The following is an 18704-nucleotide window of genomic DNA, read 5'->3' as shown; positions in this document are numbered from 1 at the left end:
GCAAACGAGTTTTTTGTTTAGCGCATTTTTGCATACAGTTTAAGCCAACGGCGCCAACATATAGGGGAAAAAAGATTTTTAAAGTAACAATGTGTGAGAGTTAAAGGAAAGTACTCCCCCACCCCACACACACACATACACGCTGTATATACAGGGTGATTATAAAAAAACTATCCCGACATATGTGCCCTTAACTATCATACCCTTCACAGAAACTGAATGAAATTTTGGCATAAGGTATTTTGATGTATGCGCTCAAGAATGATATGGAAAACAACAGTGTCACTCTAACAGTTACGGTTACAGTGAGAAAATTTCGAAAATATCAAATGGCAACACCAAGTTTTTTGTATTGGAATGTGATCTCCATTGTGAAAAACCCTAAATAGCGTTCGAACGGCAACTGTAGCATGAAAATCACCGGCGGTAGATAGGCTAAGAGTGAGGACAACCAATAAGGACAGAGAAGCAGCATAAAATAAAGCATTTTATTGTGTTTCACAAATTTTCCACATGACCTTGTGGAGGACTAATCAGGCTGGGATCTCAGCCGAAGAAACGGTGTGACGAATGAAACGAACATTAATGCTCTGGTGCACGGCAAAGTCCTTTTTACTTTTTCCTTGCCTAGCTCCGGTGATTTTCGTGCTACAGGTGCCATTCCAACGCTATTTAGTGCTTTATGGAGATCGCATTCCAATACATAAAACTTGGTGTTGCCATTTGATATTTTCAAAATCTTCTCACTGTAACCGTAACTGTTAGAGTGACACTGTTGTTTTCCATATCATTCTTGAGCGCATACATCAAAATACCTTATGCCAAAATTTCATTCAGTTTCTGTGAATGGTATGATAGTTAGGGGCCCATATGTCGGGATAGTTTTTTTATAATCACCCCGTATATAACTGTTAGTGAAACGAAACGACTTAAGTTTTCCTCCAAAACTTCCTGTAATTGAAAAATAATTTCCTGTCGAAAAACTTTGCCATATTTTGGCGAATTCGATGACGTTATTGTACGTATCTCCCTAATAGATCGGTTGTGGCCGTAGGTTCCATTGCAAAAATTGTAAGTCTCGACATGTATTACCACCTCTGATTTTGCGCAGTAACGAGCCTTGTTTGCCAGTTCCTTGATGGTTTGGCCCGGGTTTGAACCCTACTAGTGCTACATTGGTTGCCGGCTGAAATTGGTTTTCTGGGGTTCTCAAGTTCAAGGCGCAAATTCGAGCCGATCTCCCCGTTAAAAAAGTCTCACCACAAAAAGCAATAGGCCTACAGTGCTTCAAATATTCAATCATTATACTTCACTCAAAATTTGACTTATAGATGGAAGCACAGAAAATCAGACACAATACTAGATACGCACTACTGTCAAAAGCTACTCGCATCTCTGCCCCAACTCACTTGGTAGTAAATTTCCCATGTGGCGATAGGACCAGAGTTGTGCTCGGTTTAAAAGAAAAGTTTGTCTATGGGTGCTCTGCTAAAAAATGAAGATCAAAGATATTTGTGTTAAGTTGGATAAAGTTGGGAAACCACCTCTAGTCGACTAGAGGTTCTATTGTTATAATCGTTTACATGAGCCTATTCAACTTACTGTCACCAGTCGTATTTGTATCATCAACTAACGAGGAATGGGTCCCAAGGCGACGTCTTCAGAGAGTTTTGAAAAACTTACAACTGATTCTACTCATTTAAATGTGTACAAAAATAAAAAAAAATCTAGCAGATTGTGAAGATTATTATTTTGAATGCCAATGAAAGTCAAAAATGCATTTGAAAATCCCTCAACGCTAGAGTGACGTCATTCAAACTATACATGATCACGTACAGCCAACAACTATTAGAGATAGGCCTCCGCACGGGTTGCCAAGTTCATCTGTATCGTCATTAAGATTACCTAACAAGTTTGCCACATTTTGAACCACAGCATTCCCTTTTTTATTCTGGCGTAGAATCTTCCTGGTTGGCTCACAACTACCGCATGGTGATTGGATGTGGGGCGATAGAAATCGCCAATTCTGAGCGCGATCATTTCTGTTCTGCACGACGGTGATACTGGTACGAGCAGCGGAATTATTTCTCCCTGAATATTCTGAGGGAAAACGAACTACTTGCTGACGTCACGAGCAGCATGTGGAGGCCTTCTATCTCTAGATGGTGCTGGTACAGCACGGAAAAAGAAAGAGGAAGAAAAGGAGAAATGACTAGTTTCTCTAGAACAAAGAAGCTGGTGGAAAGACGTGAAAAGATGGTGAAATGAAGTTTTTTGTAGATAATTACTAAATGGCTGAAACCGATAGGGCCTGGGCCGTGTTCGGTTTGAAAGAAAGAAAAAGAAAGTAGGAAGAAATGGGTGGGAGAAGAAAATAAACATTTTCCAGGGCTGCTGCTACAGTTCTTTTTTTCCTACCAAAGAATGAATCTTCTCTTTCCACTATGAAGGTCATTCAAGGTCAGAGGCCATTTTCCGTGGTCACACTATACTTAATTTTTTTTTTTTTTTTTTTTAGAACGACACCTTGGGGGTCTGTTTCCTCGTGAGTGGTATTCCTGACGCTCCTTGAGATGGGAAGCGGGGTGCGTCCGGTCCTTCAATGTTCAATGTATTCCTGACGACATTGATATATTTGGTGATGTGTCGTGAAATTTTCTGTCTTGGTGTGATCACATCCTTCTTCTAAACCGAGTGCAAACCCTGACTATCCTCAATCCGGGCAATTCACAACCATTTTATTCCCTTTCAGGATGAAGTGAGCTCTGCCTGAAGCGTGTGTTTATGGAAACAATCTACGTGCGTATCTAGTGTTGTGCGTGAACATAATGCTATCTGAACACTTTGATCTATACTTCAAATAGTCAGCGAAGTGTGATTATTTAATATATGCACTGTTGAATGGTATATCTCTCTCTCTATGGCAGGGATTTCCAACGTTTCCGACACCGCGGACCAAATTAAATCTTCAAACAAAAGCCAACTCGTGCAATTTAGTGACAATTGCGCATGTCAATTTCGATTAGTTCCGAAATAATTTTTTTTTTTAATTAATTCTGTGAAAAGGGTTTTTGATTGATTACTGATTGAATCAATTAATTCTGATTAATTTTAAGGTAAAATCATTTTAAAGGATTCTGTAATTGTTTGTTGCGGTATTCTGAAATTATGTTCTTTCTCAAAATATCTTGAAATCCATTTCTTTTAATAGTTATGCAATTATCACAAAAATGAGAACTTTGCCTGGTTTTAATTTATACAAAAAATTGACTCGCTTTTAAGACGAATAAAATTTAATTGGTCGACGTATTTCGGCTCTACAATGCACAGCCGCCATCAGGACCTCGTGGTCAGAAATCACACAAGTGAGTCGTTGAAGGGGTGATGTTTATGTTTGGTCGACCGTCATTATTGGCCAAACTAGGAGAAACCTTAATATTTAAGTTCTCAAACACCGAAAGCATGTCGAGAAGGGACCGACAAATTGTTCGGCTACTGCCCAACGCTGTTAGCAACTTTCACATAATTTTGATTTTGAGAAAGCACAACACAGACAGAATTTAATTTTTCTCGTCGCTGCCCAGCCCAAAGGGGCTGCCTGGCGACTTACAGACTGCTCTTGCTAGCTATGAAGGGGGTTATAGACAAGTTTGTGCAGATGTGAAGTGCTTGTAAGTTAATAGAGGGGGAAAAAAAACCACATACAGTCCGATAAATGCTACCATCAGAATACTAAAATACACACAGATCAGCCAAACTTCATCAAAATGTTACTCTATGCAATAGAGCAATTGGTCAGTAAAATCAATCAGAATTCAGAAATTATTCCATTCATTAATTCAGAAATTATTCCATTCATTAATTCAGAAATTATTCCATTCATTAATTCAGAAATTATTCCATTCATTAATTCAGAAATTATTCCATTCATTAATTCAGAAATTATTCCATTCATTAATTCAGAAATTATTCCATTCATTAATTCAGACATTATTTCCTTCATAAATTCTGGAATTAATCGTTTTCAGTGTTAAGAACCATTTTTTGAAACTGATCGGCGGGCCACTACAAAAAGCTGCGAGGGTGAAATGTGGCCCGTGGGCCATGCGTTGAAGACCCCCCTGCTCTACGGCGAGCTTTTCAACAGTGAGATCAACTCGAAGTTGAGAAACGAAAGAAAGCCAACTTCTCCGCACGATTAAAAACATAAAAGCACTGACTATACTATCCACCATATTCTGAGGAATAAACTGAAAAATATTATAAATTCTATTAACAATTTCATTTCGACGGAAATTCCTTCAAATCACTCCCCATTAATACGCGCTTCATTTGTATTACAACGAAATGGAAAATGACACTAATAAATCGCTGGGGGAATATCAACATATCGATTTATTATCACAAAATTGCCATTCTCTGTCATATTAACTTTTTTTTTCGTTTTTCACTTCAGAATGGAACTAACGCAAACATTGAAAATTCCTGAATATTTCAGGTTTTCAAAGATAGTCGTGACTTATATCTGACGGGTGACATGTTTAGTCCAGAACATGAAAAAAAACTAATTTTTCTAGAGGTTTTTACACATATTAAAACATGTGACACTTGAAGACATGTCTCGATTGAAAATTACAAATAATAGATTATACATTCAGATTTCTTCCCATGTTAATTACAAATCAGAATTGATATTACGTTTTTGGGTCAAATTCATGTACAATAAGATGATAATCCGTTCTTTATGGTATTCCCAGAGCCCCCCCCCCCTTAGGAGGGTGTGCGACAGGTTTGGTCTAATCGGGCCCCGCGTTTTGGGGCTGCACTTACGGCAATAACAATTTCTCTCATTAATTCTGAACTTTCATTATTTTTGGAATCCTGTATTTTTTTGTCGATTCTGGAATTATTTCCGTCATTTATTTTGAATTTTCGTCCGTGCTGGAAAATAATCTCTGCCAATTATTATTTTCAATTTATCGATTCTGAATTTTCATTAGTCCTCGGACAATTTATTTCAATACGTTATAATCTGAATTGGCTTTGGAATATTTCTCCCATCAGTTCAAAAACTTTTTCCAGTTGGAAATATTTACTAATTTGTTTTGTTAGTTTACATTTAATTTTGTCTGTATTTGTTGGATAAAGGTATTTTCAACATTCGTGTGTATTTTATAGCAATGTGTGAATTTTTTGATCTGCCGAAATTATTAAGACGCCTCTGCGCACCCTCCAAGATTATTTTCGCACCGTGCCCCGTGTGTGGTAAGGGCGGGTCCTGGGTATTTCCCATGAAATGTCATCAAAAATTTCCTGGGTGTGGTAGTCCAGGTCGGTAAGGTACTCGCCTAAAGTACCAAAGGATGTTTAGAACTGTCGCGAGTTCGATACCCGGTTCGTCCTTGTCAGAAAACTTTCCTGACACAGGGGTACCACAAAAATGGCGACATGACCGCAGCAAAAATTGCTACCGCAGGGAGTCCCCCATCGAGGGGTTAGCGCACCAACCTCTCGACGAGTATAAAAAAACAAGCCTGCCGTTCGAAATCGGCAATAAATTGTAGGTCCCGGTCTAATTAGCCCTCGCGTGCAGAAAATGACCGTGGTGCGACAAAAATGATCAAAATGATGATCAAAAATTTCCAACGGAACACAATGGTTATCTTTGATGAAATTGAAATTTTTAAGAATTAGATGTACGAGTATATCTGTTAAGCAGCGATTAAGGTAGGAATATAGAGACGTCAGAGGCATTTAACCATTTCCTGACCTTTTCTACTTACGCTGCCCTGACCAACTGAATTTCTGGCCAATACCAGTCCTGCAGATATTGATGCAGTTCCTCGTCGAACACTACCGATGTCTGAATTTAAAGACTTCGTTTCTCCATGCAGAGAAAAGGAATTCTGAACCCACGATCATATTGAAATAAATATGCAGGGTGCATAGGAAAGTCCTTTTCGCCCAACTATCGAATATTGGGAGCTACATCTACGTAACATAGTTCAATAGTATGTATAGTAGTGACTATTTCCGATCCGATGCGTATCTATCTATTTTCATAATAATTTGGGGAGATATATAAATTTAAATTTTTATACTGCCCCGATCTGAGAAATGTCAACGATTGGAAATTGTGCATCTCTCTGTTATGCCGAAAAGCAATTTACGTTTGCAGGAAAAACTCGCCGAGATATACGTAGTTGAAATGCTTGATTTTTGCAATTCTCTACCACGATCTCCGTATTATTTTGAAGATCACTACTTGAAACGATAGAAAAAAATATCGTCAACTTGGAAAAAGTCATCGACGCATCAAAAATTTGTCGTCCACGTTATGACCTGCCATTTGTGTTAATCAGAAAAAAATCAATGCTGTAATAAGATTAAAATATTTCATGGACCTCAATTGTTTGTTTTTTTACATAAGAATAACTGCATTGTTTGAATTTTCATTTAACTTAAATTTTATTCAGCATCACTATTAAATGAACAAACACTACAACCAAATAGAATTTTACACCAAAATAAAAAAATTATTTAAATTCGCAAATAGAATTAAAATTTTAAATAATTAAAGTTAAATAAAAAAATTTAACAAAAATTAAAAACGTTTTCAAAAATAAATAGAAATTTAAAAAAATAAATAAATTTAAAAATTTTAAAAAAAAATTGGCAATTAAAAAAATTAAAATTAAAAAAATAAATAAAAATATCATTTAAAAAATATCAATTTTTTTTAAAAATTAAAGAAAAATTTCAAAAATGAAAGTTAAAAAGACAAATATTATTTAAAATATAAAAATTCAGAACCGAAAAGGTTTTTAAAAAAATAATTTTAATAAGTTTGTTTTATAAGAAAAATATATTATTATCTAATATAAAACGGTAAAATAAATTTTAATCAATAAAAAAATAATAATTCACCAAATTGAATGAAACATTTCAATAAACTGGTATCTAAATACCAATATCAGACAGATGCTGGTAAAAAAGTTAAAATTTTCAAATAATCTGCAATTTTTCTAGTTGATGCCATTCAAATTTACGGCTAAAAAAAATCGCCCAGACCAAAAATGTCCTTCAACTCTGGTCACTCAAGTTCATGACAAAACAATATACAACCATCCCCTTCCCACAGAGTAATATTAAATATTCCCCGTCCATATTTGCGGCCATCTAATTTCATAGAATGCAGGCCATGAATGCTAATACTACCTCACTTTCTCTCTCTACTACTGTACTAGAACACAAACTGGTTCATACCATATAAACTACACGTGATACGAGTTAATATTACGTCCACATATATAAATTTATATGAAAGGCTCTTTGTACATGCCAAGCACACGGGCAGACCATTTTGTCTTGTTGTGATGGCTGGTAATGATTTCTTTGACCCGGTGAATTGTGATGCATCATCGCCAAGCACTACTTAATGCTTTTGGAACCGCTCGTTGAACTTTCCACTTTCTCATTGTTTTCCTTTTGTTGTCTATTCTGTTCTGGTTATTACCATTTTTTTTTGTTTGTTTGTTTCCTTTATTCAGGGTATCAGTGAATTCAGGAATGACATAGTGATCCAGCACCACGATATGATAGTCACGAATCAGGATTTAGGGGTCACGGTGCATTGTCAGTACGATCTAACAAACAAGAGCATCGCCCATGGTGTGCGTCTGGAAGTCACCAAGTAAGTGATATGCATCTTATTTCTTTCCTCTTTCTCAAGGGAGGAAAAAGCAGAATTTATTCGTTCACTATCATCATTATTATAATGATTATCATTATGCCCAAAGAGTCAGTGGTGTTGAACTCGAGAGACAAAGGTCTGAAGAAATACGATAAACAATAACAAGTACCTTGAGGAGTTCATCAAAAGAGCAAAGGATTGAGATGTTCGATCACTTGATGGAGATGCATTTCTTGAGGACATATAAAAGTTATTTTGGTCTCGTCTCATTTTCAATACATCATCCGAAGTCCGAGTAGAAATGTTGAGAAGAGTCAAACGTTGTGCAATATTTGCTTGTGAATCCTGTCCAAATTTGACACCTACGGTTCCATTAAATTTAGTCTAGTTACAGAGGTGTCCAAGGTAAGAGGTACAGTATTGGGAAAATTATGTTAATAGAATTGCGGCTGGTTTTTCATTCGAAACCGTTCAATGTAGGGACGTGTCTAAAATCGGGCAGGTTTCATTGTTGGAGGTATATCAAATGGGTATTACTGTGGTAGACGACACGCTGGTAGGTTGTGCATAGCTAAGAATACTTTGGTTCTCAATCTTTCTTGTTTCACTTGCCCTCTGGAAATGCATAGACGACATGCGTACCCCTCAACGACTGACTGTTCAAGGATGGTGCTACTCTTCGCTATCCATACGGAGGTTTTTCAATACAACCGGCCGATGCGAAGATGAATTTAGGAAAGAGAGAAAACTCAACTGTGCCATTGCGGGGAATCGAAGCCACGTCTTCTCGCTTGACGGGTGAGCGCACTCTAGCTTCGTAGTCCAGTGGCCGCCGGTCCAGCGACCACTGGACTACAATGGCAATGACTCTCAATCTTTCCTAAGAGCTCGTGCGCACTGAACACTCAGGACCGTTCATGGGCGGTCGGACCTAACTTAGGCAAAAGCTCATAACTGGTTACATTGCTACCAGATGGTGACTTATCCAAGGATGATGTTACTCTTCGCAGCACACGAGCTCTAAGGAAAGTTTCAGATTCGGTGCCTTTGTAGTCTAGTGGTCTAGGGCACTCAGCCGCCAAGTGAGAAAACGTGGGTTCGATTCCCTGCAGAAGGGCAGTTGAATTTCCTTTTTCCTAAATTCATCTTTGCATCAGCCAGTTGTTGAAAACTCTTCGTGTTCAGGACCTGTTTGTACCTTTGAAAATTAGTGGGAAATGTGCGAACTCCTAGGAATGCGAAAAAGGCACGTGTACCTATTGAAATGCGCTGGAGACTAGCGTACATCTAAAAATACGCAGAAGGCTTACCTATCTATTGAAATGTGGTATGCATAGGAAGCTTGCATATCTGTTGAAATATTACGGAGGTTTGCATACCACTATAATTGTGCAGAACGCATGCCTGCTCATTGAAGTTTGAAATGCATAGGAGGCTTGCGTGCCTGTTGAAATTCAAAATGAATAAGAGGCTCGCGTATCTGTTGAAATCCACCGTAAGGCTTGGGAAATCCACGGGATTCTTGCATACCCGTTGAGATTCCCCACTTGAGACTTGGATACCGCTATGAATACACAAAATTAATGCCTACTCATTGTAATAAGAATACTTGTTGAGATACGCAGTAGACTTGCATACCATTATAAATACGCAGAAAGATTGCCTACTCATTCAAATCTGAAATGCAAAAGAGGCTTGTGTACCTGTTGAAATGCGTGGTAGGCTTGCATACCGCCATAAAAACAGATAATTCTTGCCTTCCCATTGCAATATGAAATGCATAGGAGGTTTGCGGACCGTTAGAAATATAAGCGATAGGAAGGCTTTCATACCACTAGAAACACCGGAAAGATCTTGCGTACTTTGAAAATGTAAAAAATTTATTATCTCATCAAGATCTCAGCACATATATAAAACTTTAGAATATTTTCTCACTCTAATCGATATTGTGCAAATAAATCGGGGATCCCTACATAATGTAATACCGTGTTTATCAAACAGTGTATGTGAATAATTATCTCTTGCGAATAATTATTGCTCATAACTTTTTTAGTCTATTGTTACGCAAGTAAAATTGTTTATCGAACAGTTTATTTAAATATCCGGAAAATTTGCATTGTTTAAATTTTTCCCTGTCACAGAGTTTCAAATTCTTCTCAGAGTCGCCTAACCGTAGGTCCACGAATCAAATTTTGAATTCGTAGTACACAAACAAGATGAAAAACCTAAACAAAATTTCGCTAGTTTCAGTTAATTTTTCTGATATGCTCTAGATTTTTCAAACAAACTTCAATGAGACCAAAAATAAGTAAACTCGTACATAACGATATCGAAGAATCCTCGAAATTTTCCTTATAACCAAGATTGACATTTCATGATATATTTAGCAAAAAAATTATAATGAGAGATGCAATGAAACACTCTATAAGGAAATAATTATTTCATTACAATAAGGATGACCGTAGGAAATTCGACTGATAAATTCGGAGAACATTGCCAATTCTCACCAAGAATGTTACCAACTGTCGGCGAAATCGTCATTTATTGCGTATAAATGGCCTTAGACCCATTAGAAAAGTGCTTATGCGTCATCGTGTTCTCCTAAGCGAAGATCATTATCGTTATTCTCTATGGGAATCAGGCTAGGCCAGCCAATTGTTGAAGTAAAGCCGAGTTGTCCCTACACCCTTAGATAAAAAAATTCTTATTCGAGAGCTGATAAAAAGCGTGGAATTCGTAATGTAATTAAATAACGAGCCAAAGATCATTTTAAGAAATTCTCGTATTAATCATTTGCTCATATATTAGCAGATCGCTTGTTAGGGGTCATTCAAGTATTACGTCATCATCGATGGGAAGGGGGGAATGTGTCCGTAAATATTCGCAGATCACTTAAGTAATATGTTAATGTGAGAGGCGGGTAACTTGAGTGATATAGAACTGCACTGAAATCAGCTCAAGTGGTCTAAAAACTGTCACTTACGGGATCTCTAAATGTGCCACGGGTCACTTAAGCGATATGGGAATGTACCGCTTATAATTCATTGTCACCAAGTTAAATTTGAGGTTGCGTGCCACATCAGATAACCCCGGGCCACGGGTTTAACACATACATGGCTTAGAAGATGGGTCGCAATGAACCGCTTGAAGACAATTTTTAGAGTTCTTACCGTTCAAATAGCGTTTCAAATAGAATTAAAATTAACAAAAATTGATTATAATACTATATAAAGGTATTTTCTTTCGGTATTTAAATTTTTTAAAATATTTTTTGCATCAAAAACAATACATTTTTGAACGTCTAGTGAGAGGGGCAGAGGGAGGTCAGAGTTTTGCTGATAAAGGGAGGAGGGAGTCAGAAATGGCTACCAGTTTTGCTGACGTAATATACTCAAACAAATACAATGCCACAACAGGCAAAATGCCCAACGAGGTGGCTGAGAAAAACATGCCCATAAAAATATGGATGTCATATATTTCAAAAATACAGCAACCCAATTAAAAATGCTATTAACAAAAATTGTAAACAATATATGCACATGATAAAATATTATGCAATGCCCATAAAGAATACTTATGGCTGTCTTATTCTAAGAATGGATAGCTTCTCGATTTACCCCAACATGTTTATCGTATTTCTTTTTAAACGTGTCAATTGTGTTACAATTTACTACCTCCGGGGGTAAGCTATTCCATTTATTAACAACCCTATTAGAGAAAAATTCCCTGTGACACCATAACCTTGCATTGTCCCTCACCAATGGATACTTGTGTCCCCTTGTAAAAGTAGTCGATTGGCGGTGTATTGTTCATGGTCCATCCTATCCATCCCATTGAAAATTTTGAACACTTCGATCATATCTCCTCGACACCTGCGTTCATCCAATGTAAACATATTCAAAAAATGAAGTCTTTCTTCATAACTCAAGCCCCGTGTGCCAATAAGGACACGCGTAGCTCTTCTCTGCACCCCTTCAACCAAGTCTATGTCCCTCTGTAGGTATGGTCTCCAAAACCTTACAGCATACTCCAGTCCAGGACGAACTAAGCGTCAAACGCCCCCCTCCCCTATATTCGAGAAAGAATAAAAATAAATATCTATAATACAGTAAGAAAAATTTATAAAGCAGACATTAACAAAAAAAATCTAATGCTTAGTGCACATAAAAACAAATATGCTCGTCTAAAACGAGTATGTATGTGAGAAAATATAAAATTTCTAAGCACAGTAGTGAACGAGTTCAGGTTCTCCTAATGTGTTATTTCTGAGTCGAGAAATTTAGAATAAATTTAATTTCAACATCAACTTTTTCAACAACAAAGAAAATTTCCATACAAACCTAGTCTCAAAAATTTGTAGATTTTTTTTTCCCCCAGTCTCTTCAGAAAATGCCAAAAACAAAATGTAAAAGTATTTTTTTTACAGTCATGCATAACTCGTACATGTCCATATAAGCAATACGGGGAACGAATTTTCTACGAATCCCAGAGACTTCTATCTCGGCTTGTAGTTTAATTTCCGGAGGACTACAGTTATATATAGCGAAAAGTAGGCGGCAACCCCACCCCCCCCCCCCACATCTCTTGGTAGAATCCTTTCTCTTTTATTTTCTCCAGCAACTTCTCCGGAAATTCATTCCAGTTGCGTGCGTCAGGAACCGGAAACAGAACAGCTCGAAAAATTCCAGATGCAAGACTTTTACCTTATTTTCTTCTTTTTTTCCTTAGAAGGAGATATAGAAACAAGAAAGAGAGATTTCTCTCTCTTGTGCAGAAAATTCATGTTCCAAATGATATCGTTTCCAGGAAACGATATGTAGACATTGACTCGGATTCGATACGATACGATACGTAGGCAGACGGACGTGTATGCAAATAGCGCAAAACGCTGTCGATACCCTTTTTTCGAGTGGACAATTTTCTTGGAGTGCATATTTTGGGGATATTGCCTTTGGTGTTCGTGAAGAAAAGTATATATTAGTGCGTTGTGTACTGAGGGATTATAATTAAAGTCCCCCCCCCCCTTACTCTGTGAATAGTTTTCGTCAAAAACTACTTATCTGAATAGTGGAATTTTCGGGATATCTTAATGAGACCATGGGAGAGATAAATAAAGAAATAGTTCAATTTTCGACCACCAGGAGAAAACGTGGCACTTTTTTATTGAGTTTTGTTTTTCCCTCGTGGGGACTATATAGCGTATATACCAAGTTTCAATGGAATACGTCCTCTAGAACAGTGTTTCTCAACCGCCGGGCCGCGGTCCGGTACCGGGCGTTGGCATCAGTCAAACTGGGCCGTGAGTGATTCATCGTTTAATTTTTCCCCCATTTATTTCCCATTTGTCTTGTTTATTACAGGTCCTTCCACTCGAAAAAAATACTCAACCGGGCCGCGGGTTTCCAAAGGTTGGGAATCGCTGACCTATAGAACATATGCTTATATGTGTATAGGTCAGTGTTTCTATACCACCGTGCCGCGTCCCAATACCGGGCCCTCGCATCAGTCAAACCGGGCCGTGAGTGGTTCATCGTTTCATTTTTCCCAATTTATTTACTATTAGTTATGTTTGTGACCGGGTATTCCCCTCAAAATAAAGAATTCAACCGGGCCGTGGACTCCCAAAGGTTGAGAATCACTGCTCTAGAACAGGTGCTACAGAGTATATTCACACTACGCAGACTATGTAACGCCCGTTCTAATGGACGTATTCCATTGAAACTTGGTATATACGCTTTATGAATCATGGGGGAGGGGGGGGGGAATTAAAATGTAATAATAAAGCGCCACTTTTCCCCCGGATGGTCAAAAATTAAACTTTTTTTATTGCGTAAATCTCTCATTTTCTCGTTAAGATATGATGAAAATTTTAGCTGTACTCGGATGAGTAGTTTCTGAAGAAAACTATTCGGTGTAGGGAGAACTTTAATTATAATCACCTTGTATTTTGCCCATTTTGGGGGGGGGGGGTCCAAGTGACTGAATCCGGTGGTTACTAATCTCTCATTTTCCCCCGAAGAAAAATGATTGGTATTCTTCAGAAACACTAATGCAGGGGGGAGAAGTGTCTGGGCTCGGTGTTGTCGAAATCATAAGAATTTTAAGGAAGTGAGATATCGTAATTGCCGAAATACAAGGCATGAAATTAGACGAGCTTGAGTCTGTGAGGGTTAAGAAAACAATGCTTGAAGTAATAACTAGAAGAGGAAATTTAAAATTGAAAATTTTCTATGCCTCCGATTTTAAAAAATTGAATCAGTAAAGTTAGTCATTGAATCAGTAAATGCTTTCTCCAAGAAAAATTCACTTGTTAGCATTCGGATAAAATTTCATTGAGATATTTAAAAAAAATAACTGAAATTTTTCCTTTTTATGCTAGTTTTTACAAGTATCTACACAATTCCTTCATAATTCCTTTTTCTGCCCTTAGATACGTAACAAAATATCTAAGTTTTGACTTATCCAGGTTAAGTCGCCATCTGGCGGCAATGTCGGTATTGTGAGCTCTTGCCTAGGTCCTACCGTCAATCGCAACTAAGCTTTTAAGGCAGAGGTCTTCAACCTTTTTCCTTGTCGCGAGCATTGCCTGTGCTCCGTCATCAAAAGAAGAGCACCCTTAGGGCAAGTTTGACAAACGAATGCATGCAATCAAGCTGATTTCAATCCTTGAATGCAATTTGTACAAGGTGTAAAATTGGACAGTTCGTTAAGTGCTCGTAAGCATGAGTATCGAGCATTCTGAGTGCTTCAAGGAGCACCGTGGCGTTCGCGAGCAACGAGTTGAAGATGCCTGCTCTAAGGGGCCCTGTACGTGAAGACGGATAACTATGCCTACACGCAATGCAATGAATATCTGAGGAACTGTTGAGAATTGACATTACTACAAACGGACGCGCCGTAAAGGCCTGTGTCGTGAAGCATCCAGATGTCTGCAAATATGTTTTGCGTATAACTATTTATTGTTTTGACTTACAATGAAGCTCCGGAAGGGGCGGGAGAATTCGGTCCTGGGGAGTGATGTGGGGTTTTTGGGTTGTCGGGTAGCGGCTGTTGTGGGACTTGGCTGAGGATGTTTGGTTGGGGACGCGAACGTCCTGGTGGTGCGGGGCGGCGATACAAAGCTATTGTTGGGTTGGGGATGTAATGGAGGCAGGGTGGCAAGAGAGTTGGCGAGGGGCACCCTGGGGTAGTGGGTTGGCTTGGGGTGGCTTCGCTTGGCTAGTACACCAGTAGGTTTTCCCCGCACGTCCGCGGTCTTATGACTACTGTGCTTAAACTGCAATAGCGATACAGGCTGGACGTGCTCGGTTTCATTCTGTATTCTGCCTGCTCTAAGGAAAGATTGAGATGCCTTGCCTTTGTAGTATAGTATTCTAGAGCGCTCACACCCGGAAAGCGAGAGGACGTGAGTTCGATTCCCCCACAAGGGCAGTTGAATTTTTCCTTTCTTTTAGAAAATTTATCTTCGCATCAGAAAGTTGTTTAAAACCTTCGTATTGGGTGGCGCGGAGATTGACATCATCCTTGGATCGCGTTCTGTTGCCGAATCTGTTGTGTTTTAAAATCTCGTGCTTATTCATCTGAAATTTCTCTAGGAAAAAAAGCCGTGTTATTTACTGCACTAACTCGTGCCGAAAAACGTACTGCCGTGGTTGTACGTACAGATTACGTGAGGCCAAAATCTTAAAATTCACGAAAATAGTGCTTTTTATATTTATTTTTCATGAGAAAGTCCCAGGCGTTACGTTAAATATCCAAAACAAAAAAATTCCTAGACGGCTAATAAATATACATCACGTGCTTTTTAAGCGAAAATAGACAGCCAAATACCAATGTCGGAATTAAAATTGCTACCTTCAAAACTACGAAAGGAGGAGAATATACCTCTCTGGTGGGAAAGGCTTGCCCAAGGCCACAACACAAGCCGTAAAAACGCCATCTGAACATGAATTTTGAAAAAAATATATATATAAATAAAATACTTTAATATACAGGTATTGGAAAGAGGGAACGGAGACCCTTCCCAGGTCAATGAGATCGCGTCATTTCTTCTTTTTTCCAACTTTCCTTCACGAGTGAAAAATACAAATATCAGCTATTTTCTCTTAACCATCCAATGTCGATACGCTCTACCCTCAAAAAGAATGTCCGAAAACTAACCAGTTGTAAGAATAATAATAATAATGCCGGTTAGACGAGTCAGCGCTTTCACATACTGCAACACTCTTTTCTAGCCAAAGGGAGATTCAAGTCAGCTATATCTAAACTGAGAAAGAAAAGAATCCATGTGGACGTGTGTTGTCGTCGTCTACGGGGGCACCAGGAAGTATTACATAAAGGCCACAAAATTGAATCGCCCCAAACAGAAATATTCTCTCTCCCTATAACGGTGGAAAATTGCCATAGGCAATTTGGGAGAAAAAGCAACAAAAAAAAAATTGTAAGAGAGAATCTCTTTGAAAAAGTGAGGTCAAATTTGATATCGTATAATTTCCCCAGTCCTTTCTTCTGTATTTTTGTTGTTGTTTTTTGCTGTTGCTGTCAGCATCGAAGTTCGATGTTTCGTTGCTTAAAGCATTTTGGCGTAGCTTTTGTAGTGCAACTGGATTTCCTTCCCCTCGCCCCCCCCCCTTGTGGATGAATAAGTCTGGACAATAGGTAAGAAGAGAAGTTGAGGATAAAGGAATTTGGAAGATTCTCTGCTGAACAATATAGGTTTACCATAGGTATTTGTGGGACTATCTATAGGGGAATTTTTTCATGTTTATAGAACGGTCTTCGGCTGATACCTATGTCTTCCAGTCAACTTCTGCCCTGATGTGTCGTTGATTAAGTTTTCATTGTCGGAAGTGGCGTATCGGAAAATCTTGTACTTTCCCTTTTTAACCGACTACTAAATCACACGTACATCTCGTCCATATCCCTCTGCGGAACTTCTAACGAGTTGGATTGGATTGGATTTTAAATTTATTGGCGCAAGGTCCAATTCGGTCAAACTGCGCCAAAAGAAATGATATAAAAATAAGAAAAATGTCCTTCTGTCATGTCAAAAAATTAAAACTGTGCATGATAAAAAAGCAACATGAAACGTAAAACAGTGACATAAATTGTAAAAATTATAATTTGTCGTATAAACCAATGGCTTTGATGTATTTAAAAATGCGAGATGCATCGCTATGGTCAGATAAAATGTCACGAAGTGAGAGATGATTCTGACCAAAAGCGGTCGTAAAATGATGACGACGATGTGAACAAGTAAAACCTCAACGCTTACAGAGTTGGTACATGTTAGAATGTACGTGTCCTTGTTGCGAACCTAACGAAGTTTGTTTCTGTGTGATGCTTGTTGTAGTGTTGTCATCAAGGCCGTCTTAAGAGTAGTTAGTTACATCCGACTTCAATCCAGGCCTGCCAAAGGTGACTTACTGCCTTCTACCCCCCGAAGGGGTGGGTTGAAGCGTTAAAAGGCTTTCATTACACTCCGGAGCCTCAGACACCTGCATGGGCAAAGCCCCCTCCAAGCATCTCATTCCCCAGACCATTCCATCAGGGTAACGAAGTAGGACTCTGCTCACTTCTCGACTGGACCATGGTCTCCCAGGACTGTTTAGTGAATTCAAATCGGTAGGCTACATACAAAAATGGGCATCAGCTGCGGGAGCTGTGGAAACAGCCCATCGCAGGCCCTACGCACAATTCAGATTACACGAAGATATTTAAAAGGAATATAAGTGTTGACTGTGCGTCTTAAGAGCATCATGGGCCCCCGGGGCCAAGTAATTTTTCTGAGACCCTACCTGATATTTTTTCGAAAATTTCAACCAGATCTCATTTTTGTGTGAGGCCCCGGGCCGTGCCCGGGTGGACCCATTCGTTAAGATGACATTGGCTGCCATCTGCCATCCATTTTTTGAACTATGAGTGTAATGATTGAAGATTCAACCGTTGTAGTCCTGTTGCTCTCTGTGGCGTGACTTTATAACGTAGAGATCTGCTCGAAGTTGGGAAGAACAGAAAACCAACTTCAGCCCACCACCACCGTGGTCCTTTTAACCGACTACGTATCTTCTTTTGTAGAGTGAATGAGCTATAATTACTTTCTTTTTCTTTCAAACCGAGCACAACTCAGTTCTATTGCCATCTATGGGCACTTTAGTACCTAGTGAGTTGTGGCGGAAGTATGTGTACCTTACAGTCTGACCGCGTATCTAGTGTTGTCTGATTTTCCAGTGCCGCCATCTATATTTCAGAAGTGAAGTTTAATGATTGAATTGCGTTTTTGCCTACTTGTAGGTCTGTTGCCCTCTGTGGCAAGACTTTTAAACGGTGAGATCGGTTCACGCTCTCTCCTCGGAGTTTGAAACCACAGAAAACCAATTTCAGCCAGCCACCATTGTGGCGACGGTGCTGTTCGAAACCGGGTTCTTACCAGTGCCGTCTTAACGCATTGGCCTACCTGGGCACCTCAAGAGAAGAAGGGACCTCAGAAGAACGAGAAGGTGAATTTTTCGAGAATTTGCGAGGTAGGTCCTGAAAAAATTAACTTGGCCCGGGGGCCCATGATGCTCTTAAGACAGTCCTGGTTCTCACTATGCCAGTCCGTCACTATGACCACTTGACCAACACAGCGGCACAAAAAATGCTGCAAATTTCATGTGGCACACAAAATTTTATGCTGCACACTGGTGTAAAATTTATGTCATAATATCGGTCACTGTGACTGTGTTCTCAGCACAGTTTCTTCAATTACTGATGAATACTATCGGAAATTTCAGAAACATTTCGTTTTTTTTTTGTTTGAAGGGTGGGGGGAAGCTTTTGGCAAATATACGCCAGAGTCCAAGTCACATATAGTAGGCTACTTATACACGAGATCGGAATACACACTGAGGTCAGATATTGTGATGCAAACCTGGAGGCAAAAAAGAAGTCATTTGTAGACTTGAGACATAGTTTAAATTATTTAATCAAATACAAATACAAGGCCACAACAGGCAAAATGCCCAACGAG

General features: G+C 38.8%; 1 protein-coding gene across 1 annotated transcript in view; it reads left to right on the top strand.

Moving 5' to 3' along the window:
* The window catches only part of LOC149079515 (uncharacterized), a 263269-nt gene that overhangs the window by 201774 nt on the left and 42791 nt on the right, over positions 1 to 18704 (top strand). Inside the window, exon 6 of the mRNA XM_089240164.1 lies at positions 7551 to 7693. Coding sequence (XP_089096290.1) covers positions 7551 to 7693 — 143 coding nt within the window. The remainder of the gene's footprint in view (positions 1 to 7550; positions 7694 to 18704) is intronic.

This window comes from Pholcus phalangioides, unplaced genomic scaffold (genome assembly GCF_987345545.1).
Source record: "Pholcus phalangioides strain wild (caught in Gottingen) unplaced genomic scaffold, Ppha-v1.0 ptg000012l_1, whole genome shotgun sequence".
In the NCBI taxonomy this organism is placed as follows: domain Eukaryota; kingdom Metazoa; phylum Arthropoda; class Arachnida; order Araneae; family Pholcidae; genus Pholcus; species Pholcus phalangioides.
The sequence above is the reverse complement of the archived record's forward strand: the minus strand, read 5'-3'. Positions and strand labels throughout refer to the sequence as shown.